Source organism: Pagrus major, chromosome 1 (genome assembly GCF_040436345.1).
Source record: "Pagrus major chromosome 1, Pma_NU_1.0".
NCBI classification, from domain to species: Eukaryota; Metazoa; Chordata; class Actinopteri; order Spariformes; family Sparidae; genus Pagrus; species Pagrus major.
The window spans coordinates 39,832,526-39,849,353 of record NC_133215.1 but is presented as its reverse complement, the minus strand read 5'-3'; the positions used below and the strand labels follow the sequence as shown (position 1 = coordinate 39,849,353).

Genomic DNA, 16,828 nt, shown 5'->3' with positions numbered 1-16,828 from the left:
GCATTTAAAAACACTGAAAATGGTCAACGGAATAAAAATTGTTTTTAAAAAAAATCTTATTTAATTGTTTAAAATGCTTCTTAAAGAGACCTTGTCCTCCGGTGTGACATATTCGTCCTCCGGTGTGACAGCTAAAGGTGTCACACTGAAGGACATTTCTGTCACACTAAAGGACATTTCAGCCTTTTGTGTGAGTTAATGACCATGCTTTTCCTAGCTAACCTGTCTTTAGCAGTTAGCATTTGTATAATTTTCCATAATTATGTAGCTTAATTGAAAAATATAATTTAGTGACGTCACACCAAAAGACAACAAAACTGAACACTTTTTATAGTGGTTCGGAAAAATAAATATTTGAATAATGCTGAGACAAGAACTTACCATGTTCTCATGTCATTGGCTTCATAGGAGGCTTCATTAACAGGAATTTGAATGGGGTCCTTCAATTAAATAAAGTTGTTCGTGGAATTGCCCAATTTAAAATCAAAATAAGGTGTCACACTGAAGGACGTTTTTGTGACAAAATGTATCAAGTTCCTATGTATTTAGAAATATATGGATGAAAAAAGTGATTGCCATTTATTAAAATAAACACTTGTAAAATTATGCCTGACTTATTTATAAACATTTTTATGCTTTTTAAAAAAAAACTTATAAGTTGTAATTTATTTAACTATGCATGTGACAGTCACACCATAGGACAATTTTGAGATTTGACTCAAAAATTTAAAAAATCTAATAACAAAGCAGTTTTTATAGCAACAGGTCCATGTAAAACAAATAAATGTTTAACCATTTACTGTATCTTAAATGACGAGAATACTAATTATATTCATTTTTATCTTCTGTGACAGTGAAAAATACATGTCATGTCAACAACCCAAATACAGATTGATCTCAAAATTGTACTTCAAACTTGAGTTGCACAGCTTCAGTTTTGTATCATATTATCAGATATCATCAGGAGCCAGACGATGAGGCACTGTCACAGTGATCACCACAACTGACAGACACTGAGAGCAGAGTTTGGTGCAAAAACTCAATTTATTAAGGCTTGAAATAACCTCAACATGTCTCCTAACAAGGAGCACAGCCTAAAATGTCCACTGTGAAGCGTTAAGGAAATGGTGTGATGTTTGTTGGCAGACACAAGCTACAGCTCTCACATTTCACATTCCTCTGTTACATAATGAGTCCAGGACTCAACACGTTAGTATACTAGTGCTTTTACTTATAAACATTGGAGATTCTACATACAGGAAGCTTAAAATGCATACAATGTACTGTCCAGTCTACATGTGCTGACAGTGACAATGTGGATTCTCTGTATAGCCAGGAATGAGAGGGAAACTCCTCTTCACATGAATAACTTGAGGATCTTGGGCTTGAACAACTGCATCTTGCTAGGGTCCATCATCTTCACACTCTCCTGGGCTCCCAGGATAGCATGGTGGGCATCAACAAACAGCTCTTTACCAACGGCGACCTCGACTCTGTCCCGCCAGGCGCTCAGCTTGGGTCTCCCCTCAAACACATCCAGGCCGGCGCCCACAGGCTGTCAGCAAGAGAGGCACAGAGAATAAGGACTGTTAATGTGGAGCCGACTCTTCAGGCATTCTCTGTAACTATGGACCAATATCACAGGGATCAATGCTAAAAGGGATTCTATTAGTACCAATCCCTTTAGTATAAAGTAAATACCATCTACATCACAGGTGATCATTTATCAAAACCTGCTGCAGTGTTTTTGATTCTGCAATTCAATTGTTCTTTCTACACTTCACACAGCTGCTGCTGTCTCTTGGATTTTTTCATTACCAGTCATTACCAGAGACAGTGTTCCGTGTTACAAACATATTAGTTAGTTCACATCCTAAAAACATTCCCTGTTATAGGAGGGAATCTGTGAGAAAATACAAACAGTAAAGCATAAATTAAAACTTTGTTGCCTGTCCAAGTATGTTTTTCTACAGTAAGTATTTCAACATGGTTATATTAGTAGAATAAAACACATTTTTCCTCATAATACCAGGTCTATACTGTAATAATACACCTACCTTGTACTGTATAGTATCATTTTGCATCTTAACAATACATTACAGTACAATACAATAGCTGTTTGCTATTGGTCTGTGTTCCACCATTAAGTTTAAGTTGGGCACCTCTGCATTAAACTGACGATAACTGCTGCTCTGATAAAAACATGCTGTATCTGTTTTCTGAGCTAGCATGGGTATTAGAATTTGGCGAACCATAAGTGCAATGGCCATAACTGATCATTTGAGGGTCATGTGCATGTAATCAACCCCTGATAATATCAGCCCATTAATCAGCTGACAGCTTTTCCTGCTCAAACATAGCATGATTGCAGGTGCATCCCAATAAATTAGAATATCGTGGAAAAGTTCATTTATTTCAGTAATTCAATTTAAAAAGTGAAACTCATACTTTATAGATTCATTACACACAAAGTGAAATATTTCAAGCCTTTATTTGTTTTAATCTTGATGCTTACGGCTTACAGCTCATGAAAACCTAAAATTCAGTATCTCAGAAAATTAGTATATTGTGAAAAAGTTCAATATTGTAGACTCAAGGTGTCACACTCTAACCAGCTAATTAACTCAAATCACCTGCAAAGGTTTCCTGAGCCTTTAAATGGTCTCTCAGTCTGGTTCAGTAGGCTTCACAATCATGGGGAAGACTGCTGACTTGACAATTGTGCAGAAGACAGTCATTGACACCCTCCACAAGGAGAGTAAGCCTCAAAAGGTCACTGCTAAAGAAGCTGGCTGTTCACACAGTGCTGTATCCAAGCATATTCATAGAAAGTTGAGTGGAAGGAAAAAGTGTTGTAGGAAAAGGTGCACATGCAACAGGGATAACCGCAGCCTTGAGAGGATTGGCAAGCACTGAGGCAGGAGTCAGTGCATCAAGAGCCACCATGCACAGACGTATCCAGGACATGGGCTACAACTGTCGCATTCCTCGTGTCAAGCCACTCCTGAACCAGAGACAACGTCAGAAGCGTCTTACCTGGACTAAGGAGAAAAAGAACTGGTCTGTCACTCAGTGGTCCAAAGTCCTCTTTTCAGATGAAAGTCAATTTTACATTTCATTTGGAAATCAAGGTCCCAGAGTCTGGAGGAAGAGTGGAGAGGTACAGAATCCAAGTTGCTGAAAGTCCAGTGTGAAGTTTCAACAGTCAGTGATGATTTTGGGAGCCATGTCATCTTCTGGTGTTGGTCCACTGCGTTTTATCAAGTCCAAAGACAACGCAGCCATCTACCAGGAAATTTTAGAGCTTCATGAACTTCATGCTTCCTTCTGCTGGCAAGCTTTATGGAGATGCTGATTTCATTTTCCAGCAGGACTTGGCACCTGCCCACACTGCCAAAAGTACCAATACCTGGTTTAATGACCATGTGATTACTGTGCTTGATTGGCTAGCAAACTCGCCTGACCTGAAACCCATTGACAATTTATGGGATATTGTCAAGAGGAAGATGAGAGACACGGGACCCAACAATGCAGACGAGCTGAAGGCTGCTATCAAAGCAACCTGGACTTCCATAACACCTCAGCAGTGCCACAGGTTGATTGACTCCATGCCATGCTGCATTGATGCAGTAATTCATGCAAAAGGAGCCCCAACTAAGTTCTGAGTGCATATATAAGAATTTACTTTTCAAAAGGCCAAAAATCCTTTTTTTCCTGGTCTTATGTAATATTCAAATTTTCTGAGATACTGAATTTTTGGTTTTAATGAGCTGTAAGCCGTAATCATCAAGATTAAAACAAATAAAGGCTTGAAATATTTCACTTTCTGTGTAATGAATCTATATGAGTTTCAGAAATTACAGAAATAAATTAAGTTTTCCATGATATTCTAATTTACTGAGATGCACCTGTATATCGTCCTTTAAAAACCTGCGATTGGACAACCTCTGAAATCGACCACTGTTATCACTGTAAATGCAGTGTGAGAATGACAAACTTGACAGGCGTAACAACAGGGGCCGGTACAGGGGCTGGAGGTTAGCGAGGGTAACCTCAGCGAGCACTATAACCTAAAACTGTACTGAAACTCAGTTCCTTTGACTACTGATCAGATTGTGTTTGTAGCACCAGGCTTGCACTAGGGTCTGCCTCAGTGTTTGTTTCTTTCAGAAGGAGCAGGCAGCTGTTTCAATAAAACTAGGGACACGAGTTGAACTTTAGCTATAGCAATAAACTCTCTATGCTGCACATCAGTTGCATTCTCTGTATTGGAACTTTGTTAAACTGCAGCGAAATAAAATTCAAATCAAATAAAAACTTGGTGAGTTTTTAGAAACTGTGAAGTTGAACTATTGATGAACTGTTGAACTTTATCATTTATTCAGTCTGTTATTCTACTATTCTACTGCATATGCTTCGTAACTGTGGACCCAAATAACACATGACAGTCATGATGTTGTTTGGATATGTATAGCATAAGGATCTCTTGTTCTCTGATAAGCTTATGATGAACTCGTGGGTCCATGTGTTTACCATTCAGTTAATATTGATGTTAAACTTAATTGTTGCTAAAGAGTAGAAGGCCAATCACGCCCGGTTTCTTTGTTTGCGGAATGATTAGAAAGTACAAGTTATTAGTCGATCTTTGGAGCCACTCCTTCTGACTTCTTGTGATAAGGCTTTTTGTCTCCTATATTCTAATTACAATAAAATCTACTTGTACTTTAACCCTTTTGGTTTCTTTGTGTGTTTATCTAACTCTGTTCAGAGTTTTTTCACACCACAGCAATCCTGAGGCCAGATATTTCTCTAATGACCTAGTGGAAACCAGATTCCAAAGTCCAAATAAATGATAGTGTTGTTGTGTGTGTGCTTGATGTGTAAATGATCAACTTTAGCCATGATCCACTCCATAGCTTGTGCAGACCTCAAGGGGGTAAAAACATATAAATGCAGCTTTAAAATAAATTTTGCAAGTTTGAGATGGGTGCTTGTGTTTAGTGAGCATTTTACATTTGTGAACTTTTGTTGAATAAAAAAAGTTTTGTTGCAAAACTTGTTGTTTTTTTTACTACTGATGCACTAATAAGATGTAACAGGCCAAACTTGATTGAATTAGACAAAAGATAGAAATAATATGTTAATTTCTAGACAGTTAACACAGTTATGCATTTATATATTTTATAATGAAGGTATAACTGTGTTTTTTTTTACTGTCTGATGTAAAACACAATTTTTTATTCAATACTGACCCTAAAACACAGGCACAAGGGACGACCAGTGTCAAGTCTAGTGAGACAAATAGAAAGTATAAAATAACATTCATACATCTCAAACATTGTGATGGCATGGCCATTCATCATTCTCTGAACATGTACCATGATAATTGTTTGAAAAATGCATACTGTACCTGTATGATCTCCACAATGGCGACCAGGTCAGCCAGTGACATGTGATCTCCTGCAATGAAGGGCCTGTCCTGAAGGAACTTTTCTTCTATGAGCTTCAGTGAGCCGTTCAGATCCTCTAAGGCTGCATCCAGCTTCTCCTGAGGGACTTCCACACCCATGATTTTAGGAATCAAAAGCTACAGCCCAAACACAAAGATTTCCATTTGAGTGTCAAGGAAGTGCAGATGAAAGAACAAACTATTCAACTCTGTCAATTAACTTATTCTTGACACAAAATCATTCACTTGGGACATTAAAATCACAAGTCTTCCCACTAACAGTCTCTGCACAGGCTCACTGACACATGACACACAATCACAAGTCTGACGCAGGTCATTCAAAGAATGTATTGTATTGAGGCTTTTGTCTTCTTGTTACTGATGTCACACTGATACAGTGTGAAAAGGAAATGAAGTAGGATACAAAAGGAACATCTAAATGCACACACCAGCAGAAGAATGAAAGCAGCAGGAAGTCTCTGTCAGTGGCACTAACTGACAACAACACTGGCCTGGTGTTTGCCTTCCTGCTGACTTCACTCCTCAGTCTCTGACTGGAGAAAAGCTAGAGGTAAAAGCCTGCATTTTAACAAGGAGGACACCATGACAGGTGTCAGTGAACATACCCGGAGCCAGAACATCTTGGATCCATGCATACGGATGGCCATGTGCTGCCATGACAGATACTCATCAACACGAGCACGCTGCTGAAAGTCAGCTGGGTACCAGAAGTCTGGAGTCTTAAACTTCTGTGTCATATACAGCATGATGGCGATGCTGCAGAGCAGAGGCAAACATCGCAAATGACTACCACACACAGGGATTTATTTATAAAATGTATACCAGGTTATTACTGTTTAAAGCTACTACAAGGAACTTTCATTTTATGTTGATTCTGGTCGATGATGACAATGGGGAAACAAAGTAAACTATGATTTTATACCATAGCACCAGACTAATAAAATTGTCTTAATTTTATGATAATATGATAATATTCAATCTGGATAAATCTGACCCAGTGACAGGAATTACAAATAACTAGAATTACTACAGAGAAATAGATATAATAATAGTAATAATCTTCTCACTTAAAGAAGTTAAAAGTTCCTAGACGTATGTTGTTTAATGACTTATATCGAAGAACATTTATTAATCACCTTTCAGTCAGGCAGAAGTCTCCATCTCGCATAGCAGGAACTTTTCTTATCATGCTGATCTTCCCAAACTCTTCCTCATAATGTTGACCTGAAACCAACACACACGCTGGGTCAAGTCAGCAGCAGCAAGAAGATTTTAGCCTGGAATTATCTATATTTATTCCAGTCCACTCAGCCTGTCTGTCCCACTGTAACCAGTCCACTCGGCCTGTCTGTCCCACTGTAACCAGTCCACTCGGCCTGTCTGCCCCACTGTACACAGTCCACACGGTCTGTTGAGTTCTGTTTAGTGTGCTTGATTCAGGTCACTGATTGATTTAGGTGATAAGGTAGATGCCACTACAACGTTATCCAGTTACACTACTGCTTACCATGCAGATATCTGACGTCATCTTTAATTTAAACAGTTTTTTGTCCCGTTAACTAACTGCGAGCTCAGCCCTGTCGCCACTGAGCACAACGTGACACAGCAGCAGAGTGTCCGCAGAGGATCAGCTGTCTGAAGCAGCACAGATTTATGAAAACACTCAAAAAAAAGACTGCGGGAATGAATGTCATTCGCTTCTACCCCTGCTGATCTGGAAAAGGATACGAAGTGTTCTTCGTCAGTGTGTGAACTTAAACTCACCATCAAACAGCGAAACTTTTTTGAATTCAAAAGGAATGTTGTTCTTCTTGGCGAAGATATAAACTGAGCGGCAGGGCTGAGAGAAAAGGTCCAAGTACAGTTCCAGCGACATTAGGCCTATTGGTTCTGAACACAGGGCGGGGATCCTCTCTCGTTAGTTGTCGTTCTGGATGGCACTGATACTTCTTCAAGGCTACTTGAGGCACCAACGATCCTTTATTTGACTGAGATAGATCACGTCCCTCCGACAGAGAGACGAAGTCACGCCCCTAAGGCTATGGAAGCAAATCTGGACCATAATCCAAATTAAAATGGATTAACAGAAATGCTTTTTCATTTTCAGAATATAGCTGCATTTTTTGACTCATAAATAAAATGAATAATAAATCATCCAAACTGCATTTTCATTTTCTTCTTTAGGTTGCACATTTTATGACACAACTAAAAAGAAAACAAAGAGGACATTGCTTTTTCGTTTTCATGCCCGCCCCACAAAAAAGAGTCCAATTGAACTGGCCATAGACATGTAGACATAGACGCCTCATTGAGCGCTGGACCGTACGTCGACGTCGCCGCCATATTGGAGGAGGCAGCTCTGCCCCGTGAACTAATACAAGTGAGTGGAGTGAACTTTAGAAAGCTCCTTTTACAAAGTGCTATAAGTTAATGTCTCTCATTTACACATTCACACACGCACGAATATATTCAGGAAACAGATAGGAACCAAAAACAACGTCTGTAACGTTCTCTGATGATTATAAACGTTAACTACTCCTTATATGTTCAGTATACAGGTAGGCACCAAACCATCGGATGTATTTTTATAATGTTTTTATGAGTGTTTACAGCTGCCAACGTATGTAACGCTGCTACTGTGATGATAAATGATGGTTAAATATTGAATCTGTATCTATAATAACCAGATCCTGACATGTAAATGTGACATCTGTCTACTATATTGTCAACTTAAATATGGACTACTGACTGCATAATATATTAATCAGAATCAGAAATACTTCATTAATCCCCGACGGGAAATTGCTTGCGTTACAGCTGCTCCCATTCAAAGTCAAGAATATGCAGAAAAATAGTAATAATAACAACAACAACAACAACAATAATAATAATAATACAAACTATAGTACATATTTATAAAAGTAGCCTGCGACTTTACTTTTTTTTTACCATGTAATGTTATTGTATACAATATCATATTTTATAATGTTCTGTCATGGAGTTTATCACTTCACTGCTAAAAGAAAAGACAGCAGGCTCACTGCCAGTTGCAGTTTCTTATCTTGATTTGCGGACTTTTTAATTAATGTCTCCATGATTGTTAATTTTATTACTTAGATTATCAGAAATCACTGTGTAAAAACGACGTTGGTGCTTTTTATTCCAACAGACATCACATTTACATGTCAGGATCTGGTTATTATAGCCACAGATTCAATATTTAACCGTCATTTAACATCACAGTAGCAACGTAACATACGTTGGCAGCTGTAAACACTCAAAATACATCCGGTGGTTTGGTGCCTACCTGTATACTGAACATGTAAGGAGTAGTTAACGTTTATAATCATCAGAGAACGTTACAGACGTTGTTTTTGGTTTCTATCTGTTTCCTGAATATATTCGTACGTGTGTGAATGTGTAAATGAGAGACATTAACTTGTATTAGTTCACGGGGCAGAGCTGCCTCCTCCAATACGATGGCGACAACGACGTATCGCAGCAGTGGGCCAACCCGCTCAATGAGGCGTCTATGGCTGTGTCTCAATTCAGGGTCTGCATCCTTCGAAGGACGCGGCCTTTGCAGCCTCCGAAGGTGAATCCTTCGGCGGTACCTTCGAAAGCCGCGTCCACTAGGGGTGGGCGGATCGATCCAAATATCGATAGTATCGATACCAAGGTGAGTATTGGTATCGGATCGATACTAGCGTGATGAGATCGATATTTTTGTTGTAGTTTCTCTTCTATGAGTTCAGCAAATCACTCGTATTTCTTCGGAGTTTGTGTGAGCGCAGCATCTAGTCCTTATGCGCAGCGCTCCTCTCCACCTCTCTCACTCGCTCCCTCAGGTTCACTAGGCCCCCCCCCCTCCCCCTCCCCTCCTGCGCTGCCTGCCAGAGCAGAGACAGACTGGCGAGATGGCAGAGAGGAAGAGGAGTGCTGTTTGGAGTTATTTCACAGTTTCAGACAGAGAAACTGCTACCTGTGATGTATGCAGGAAAGCAATACTTGTATAAGCAGCACACCCAAAAGTTAACGCTGAGCTGCAAAGCAAACGGAGGGAGGAGGAGGAGGAGGGAGCTCCCCAAACCCGAACCAGACCCAGCCTTAAAAGCCTTCACTTTCAAAATGTTAGACGTTCAGAGGTTGACATGATCTTATTGTGACTTATTTTTACTTCATGTACATAAATGGACCAAGATGAACAAATTTAGATTAGGCTGTGATCCCTGCTTTATTTCCAAACTGTAAAACTGTAAAGTCTAGTTAAACGTTTGGATTGAATGAAGAGCTAAGTTTAGGATCATCATCATCATCATCATCATCATTATAATAATAATTATTATATTTTTGCTATATCAGAACCGTTTTGTCTGTTGACATAATACAACACGTGTTTTACATTTCATTTTGTTTTAGGGAGCAAGGAGCAAACAGAGGAGTTCATTAGGGTCAGAGGTCAGAACAACCATTTGTTCACGGGGGCGAAACACTCAGCCGCTGTTGGGTGGAGGTAAGGCAATAATAAATAGCCCATTTGTCAGTGTCCTGATGTCACTTTTTTGTAAATCTTTGCATCCCTGTGTTAATGTGATCCTGTGTTTACCTTTGCCTCTCTCTGTTTAGAACAATTCTAGAAAAAATGGGCCTGCAGGGGAAGGTCGAGCCCCCTTGCCAGCCCTGCAAACCCCCGAGTTACTGCAGCCAGGTCTTCAGCGGTCTTTGGGAGGTGGATGACATTGTGGCGAATGGCCACCACCTCCCAGTAACTCGATGGACGATCCAGTGGACAGTGGAGCGAGGCATCCCAAACACCCTTGAGACCACCCTGTATGATGCCCCACTCGCCAGCCAGAAAAGGAACACCAAGGTCTCTATTGTGGCACCCCATCCGTGTCTCTGATCTTGTTTGAGAAGGTTCAGCAGCACTGCCAGGGACTCTCTGCTCAGCCGGAAATCCTGCCTGGAGTCCCCGTCCTCGAAAAACCTGTCGAGGGCGGGAACAGCCAGGTTGACCCTGCAGTACAGGGGTCTGGTCTGGATTAGGAAGGGAGAGGCAGAACAGGAGAAGAAAAATGGTTAATTAGACAATAGCTACATAATTTTAGTTAATAAGATAATTCTAGTTCATTTTAGAACTTTGGTAGATAATGCTAAATCTGTTTATCAATCCACTTATCAGTCTATCTGGGCTTCTCAATCTGGTTTTGATGATTCATGACAAAATATTTTAATATTAAATTAAGGTCAGGGTTCTTTAACTATTAATAAATTGTCAAGGTTATATGGCATTAACCATATGTGCCGTTCTACAGTTTATATGTCTAGCATTAACGTAATGTATTGGTATGTTAATGAACCCTAACTGTTAGCTAGCTCATAATGATTATAATGATAACATTACTGTGGATTCAAATAACAGGTTTACCTCTCCACGTTCCTCTCTCAACCGGAGATACACCAGCCACCAGCGCGGGCGACGCCGACGGTTTTGACGCTGGAGCAAGAGAAGAGACAAGAGGAGAGTGTGAAGGTTGTGTTGGTACCATAAACTGTGGTACATGTTTTCAGAAACAGCTGCTTTTTATAATTTTTTAAATTTATTTATTTATGTATATATTCAGGTTTTATAATATTTTTATATGGCTTCCCTTTCAAACTGCATTTCTGCTTCACTCTGTAGACACAATTATTTCTTAAGACATATATATGTATATATATACATATATATATATATATATATATTATATTATATTTTATATGTCCACAGAAACAAGGTATAGGACACATAAAGTGGTATTAAAGGTATTTCAACGGGTAAAAAGCAGTTAGTGGGCTATAATCTGTCAAATATAACCATCAAGTGTGAAATCAAGTCATGTTGGTGCAGAAACAACCTTTAGTCACAAGGTAGGAGCTGTAATCATATAAATCAATAATAATAATAATAATCAATAATAATAATCAACAGGTAAAAAAGACTGGATTGGTTATAATCTAGGGCACAGAGCAGGTAAAATAATGGAGAGTCATGAGGATAATTGCAATAGAGATCAATTCTTTATTTTTTACATAACCCATCCATAAATCATGTTAATAACAGTCTAGTTTCCAAATACAGGCCTAATCAAGGATATTAGAAATACAAACACATATTAACACTGGAAACGATACCATATTATTTCCTGTGATCACGTAAATGTCATGCCCTGATTTCGATATAAACTGCAAACACTTTGGCCACAATTATGATTATTCGATTACAAGAAACGTTAAAGTTTCACAAAGACATACCTTTGCTATTACCACGGACATAAAGTTATTTGTATGTGTAGTTATGACTGTTTGATCCAGATAAAAGCAACTGTCGACGTATATAAACTGGGTGATACAGCTTTAACAGGCTGGCACGCGCTCCCCCGGACGGAAATTAATTTCTGGTGGACGATCACTTTTTGGCACCACAACGGGATGCCGCAGAAAGTGTCATTGTGTTGTTGTTGACATGGTGGGAGACAGACGAATTGAAACCTGTTGTTTGCGGCTGATTTTGTTGCCGTTCCAGGGCAGCTGTGGCCTCCCTCAGCAGCTTTGGCACAGATTTGGACATGGTGGTGATTTTCCCGCTGTTTCTGAAAACATGTACCACAGTCTATGGTACAAACACAACCTTCACACTCTCCTCTTGTCTCTTCTCTTGCTCCAGCGTCAAATATGCACACCGCCCCCTAACGTATTCGATGCATAGCATGGTCAGACTGGGGGTCGAAGAAGAAGAGCCGCCACTGACGTCACTCTCCTGCGCCACTTGGGATTGCCAGTTCAATTGAATTATGTACGGCGGCACAAATATCCCACAATGCAATGCAGCTGTGACGACAACAACAATAACGGACAATGGCGGACAGCGACCGTACCAGCTCTGAAACGTCGTCTATTATAACGCTTCAATTTAAGTGTAAGATATATGTATGATACTTTAAGTATAAGGTTTCACTTATGATGACATTGTTGTGGTGGTAATGTTAACTGAGTTAATTAAGGAGCTAATGTTAATTAAGGAGCTAACGTTAATTAAACGGCTACCGTTAGAAACGTTAGTAACGTTAACGTTATGTGTTAATGTTAAATGAAATGAGAGGGGATAGGGGACATTGCTAACTTACCCAAATGATTTAACGTTAGTAGGTTATCAATCTCTTTCTTTGCTTATTGCTAAATTTATTTGATTGATTCCCCAGGGACAGATGAGCTGACAAAGAAGCTGATCAACTGGCGAGCTGCCAACGACAGCCTGTTTACAGGCAAAAGAAATGCGGCCATGAAAGGTTTTGAGTAAGTTGACCCTTATATGCATTAAGTAGGTAATTTGCAGTGTAAATGCGACTTGGTGGACCCTACAGGCACCCTTCTCTTTAATGTGTATTCTTGATTAAACACCATACAACGTTTGCATCTGAAAAACTCTGCTGTATTAATTGTGAACATAATTGTGTTTGCTTTAGGACATTTGTAAAAGAATCTGGCCTGCAGGGAGTGCTGAGCCCTGCCTGGGTCAAGAAGAAATGGGAAAATCTCAAGCAAAAATATAAAGTAAGTTGGTCAAACAGTTGTCACAACAGTAAGTTCTAGAAAAGCTCATTTTAATGGTTGATATTTGTGCTATCATGTTTTGTAGGACTTGAAATGTCCCCAGTCAGGGATTAGTACCGAGAGTGGTGAGGCTACAGCAGCATCATGGAAGTGGTATGATGCCATGGATGAGGCAATAGGTGGCAGGCCGTCCATTACACCGCCTGTCCTTATTGCCTCAGCCAGTCCAGATGCTGCTGTAGCCTCACCACCCTCCAACACCGAGGGCAGGCATGAGGAAGACACGCCTGTGAGGAGGAAACGGAGTAGGGCAGATGTCCTTGATTACTTAAGGGAGGTTGAGGAGAGACAGGACGAACGAGAAAGAGAGGCACAAGAGAGAGAAGTGAGACAGCTGAGAGAGGTGGAAGAAAGAGAAGAAAGACGAGAGAGGGAGAAAATTGAGAGAGAGGAAAGAAGAGAGAGGGAGAGACTTGAGAGAGAGGAAAGAAGAGAGAGGGAGAAAATCGAAAGAGAGGAAAGTAGAGAGAGGGAGAAAATCGAAAGAGAGGAAAGAAGAGAGACAGAGACAAAAGAGAGAGAGGAGCGTTTCCTGAAATTAATGGAAATTTTAATTAGAAAAAGATAATTCAATAGTTTTAATCAGTTCAAAATAGTTTTGTGTATAGTTTTTGTCATCATTGTACGGAGCCCCTAAAGGGACATGGAAGGAAAAAAAATATAAGGTTGAAAAAAAAAAAAAAAAGATCCACTTATGCGAGATCTCGCAAAACTTTTGCGAGATCTCGCAAAACATTTTGCGAGATCTCGCAAAAGTTTCATTAAATTAGATTTACTTCCAATTCAGTTTAGACACTGTAAACAAACACAACGATGGAGCGCATTCACCCGTGGGAGAGATTCATAGAGTTTTATTTTGAGATTGGCCTCAAATATAAAGACATTCAATCGGTGCTTGCCCGTAAACACAGTTTTCATATAAGCGAGAGACATCTGAAGCGACTACTTAGGGCAAGAGGACACTCACGTCGAAAAACGTACTGTGACCTGGCGGTCCTGATTGAATTCATTAGCAACCAAATGCTATACTCTGGACAGCTTCACGGTTACCGGTGGATGTTTGCTAAATGCAGAGAACATGGACTACGAGTGAGGAAAGAGGATGTGCGCTTGGTGTTGAAGGAGTTGGATCCGAGAGGAGTGTCGTTAAGACAGGCAAGACGTCTCAGACGACGGAGATACTTTTCAAAAGGGCCAAATTTCATTTGGCACATTGACTCTTATGATAAACTGAAGCCATATGGCATTTGTGTCAATGGAAGTATTGATGGTTTTTCGAGGAAAATAATGTGGCTCAATGCCTACACAACAAGTAGTGACCCAAAGTTGATCGGAGGTTATTACATAGAAGTAGTGCAGCGCTTAGGGGGCTGCCCTCGAATTGTGAGAGGTGATCTTGGAACCGAAAATGGCCATGTTAGATTCTTCCAGCGTTTCCTCGTCCCCACTCCCCCAGACAGCACCCTTGACAGTTACTTGGATGGAGCCAGCACCGCCAATCAAAGAATTGAATATTGGTGGGGTTTTCTTCGCAGCCAGTGCGTGGAGTTTTGGTTATCCTTGTTCGCCGACCTCAGGGACAACGGGTTCTTTGATGGTGGACTTCTGGACAAAAGCCTCCTTCAGTTTAGTTGCATGGGACTCATCCAGGTGAGTTCATGAATTATAATGTTTTCTTATATGTCTGCCTGTGTATATGAGAGCGAGAGGGAAGCCAAAGAGACAGAGGAGGGAAGGTGGAGAGAAAGACAGGGAGAGGAGAGAAAAAGATAGGTGAGAGTGAGAGAAGGCAGAGGGAGGTCAGGGAGATGAAGAGGAGAGAAGGGGTAGAGACAGAGAGAAGGGGAGGGAGAGAGACAGGGATAGTAGAGAAAAAGACAGAGGGAGAGGAGAGAAATGGAAAGGAAGTAAAGATGTGAGAGAGGGGAGAAAAAGACATAGAGAAGAGGTGAGCAGGAGAGAGAAGAGGGTTAATGCTATAATTTAATTCTCATTTAAGTTGAAGTGTATGTACAGTCCTCCCTAAATGTATTTGTATATTCTTTTTAACAGGATGAGTTGGATGACACTGCACAGGTTTGGAATGCGCACACCATCAGGCCCTCGAAGAACATAAACGTCCCCAGCGGTCGGCCAAATGTGATGTATGCCTTGCCTGAACTTTACGGGACAAGAGACTTCCTTTCCCCGGTTGAAAATGAAGATGTCCAACTGTGCAAAAGCCAGTGCGTCTTTCGCCAGACCATACCATGTGATCTGGATGTATATGAACTGTGCAATATCTTTATGGCTGAGTCCCATCTGAATCTACCAACAGACCCATATGAGGCTGTGAACTTGTATATGCATCTAAGAGAGGCTATCAGTGCATCTCTGTAAGTCACAGGTATTGAGTTGTGTCCTGTAGGAGCCTGAGAGTTGAGCTGTTGGTATAGTGTACAGTATAGTAATTTAGTATTTTTCCTTGCTATCATTAACCATGCATTATATTTATGTTCTATCATTTTAAATTATTTCAATGTTTTTCTAGAAACATGTATGGGTCAAAATACTATAACACTATCCTCATCTGGTGTTTCTTTAGAGATAAAACAAATCAAATCAGTGTAAAATTCATAACTAGTACCAAAACAAAGTCTATTTAGCACTTAATTGATAGGAAAATTGTGACATTAATTTCCCAACTATGAATTTGTAACTGTTACAATTAAAATGTTTCTTAATGTCTCTAAATGTGAATTCTGTTTTCTCAATGTTTTATGATAGGAGAACATCTTTGGCTTTTGAACTGCTTGTCAGGAAAAGCACTATTGCTGTCAACAATAAACATGCTGTCTTGGTTATTGAATTCATCTGAGAGTGGCCTTCAGGTGACATCTAGTTGACATAAATGCACAGTCAAGATATCTGCATGAACAACCTGTGTTGTGAAATGCAACAGAACAGAACATGCACTTGATATTTTTGTTACATTTTTATTACAATTATTCTGTATTGTAATTGTAATTGAACTTGGAAAAAAAAGAAAAAAAAATGCACAGTGCACAAAGGTCACTTATGGCAAAAATGCACACGCATTCCATTTCTAAAAAACATACAATGTTGTAATGCGGTGCTGAGGTGTGTGACTAGCCGGATTTCACACAGGCCACACCAGTCTGTAGATTTTGTAAACATTAACTTTCAAACTGTTTTCCCCTGAATAACAGGTATGACTCTTGTCAGTTAACATAAAGTTAACATCAACAATTAACAATTCTACCAGTGATGGACAACTCTGTAATCTTTCTACAAACTTAACCATGAAGCTCATGTTAGAGTCAAACTGATGGAAATAAAAGCTGCAGTCATTTTTAAAGCATGATTAAAAAAAATTAAATCCACAATTGCACAAAAAGAAAATAGAATTGCAGACTGCTCTACACACGGTTCAGTGCATCAGATGTTTCAATGGCAAAACAAGAAGTTTAAATAAAATATAGTCAACTATACAATAAAGAGGCCTGTTACTATGAGGCCTGATCAGGACTCCGATCTCAAGTTCAGAGGATGTCCATTTCCAAGTAGTTACTGGACAGGATGTTGTCAAACTCTGTGCGGAATTCAGGGTAAGAGCTGTATGTGCATGGTACTTCAAGGGTAGCACCACAGGTATGAGCAACAGGCCTTCTGTTTAGTCCAGTTTCAGCATTAAAGCATACCATA

General features: G+C 39.8%; 1 protein-coding gene across 1 annotated transcript; it reads right to left on the bottom strand.

Moving 5' to 3' along the window:
* Positions 1 to 1,025: 1,025 nt before the first annotated feature.
* On the bottom strand, positions 1,026 to 7,445 carry LOC141005970 (glutathione S-transferase theta-1-like). The gene is made up of 5 exons (XM_073478043.1): positions 7,235 to 7,445; positions 6,607 to 6,694; positions 6,076 to 6,226; positions 5,411 to 5,587; positions 1,026 to 1,555 (listed from the first exon to the last, which is right to left on the bottom strand). Exons 1-5 carry the CDS (start codon positions 7,344 to 7,346, stop codon positions 1,358 to 1,360), a joined length of 726 nt encoding a protein of 241 aa, XP_073334144.1. The 5' UTR covers positions 7,347 to 7,445; the 3' UTR covers positions 1,026 to 1,357.
* Positions 7,446 to 16,828: the final 9,383 nt, after the last annotated feature.

What these genes read in the sequence shown, in the direction of transcription:
- LOC141005970 (XM_073478043.1), bottom strand. Translation starts at nt 7,346, where the DNA reads ATGTCGCTGGAACTGTACTTGGACCTTTTCTCTCAGCCCTGCCGCTCA. An exon ending in AAAAGTTTCGCTGTTTGATG is followed by an intron (nt 6,695 to 7,234) that starts GTGAGTTTAAGT and finishes TGTTGGTTTCAG; the next exon opens with GTCAACATTATGAGGAAGAG. An exon ending in CCATTGTGGAGATCATACAG is followed by an intron (nt 1,556 to 5,410) that starts GTACAGTATGCA and finishes TCTTGCTGACAG; the next exon opens with CCTGTGGGCGCCGGCCTGGA.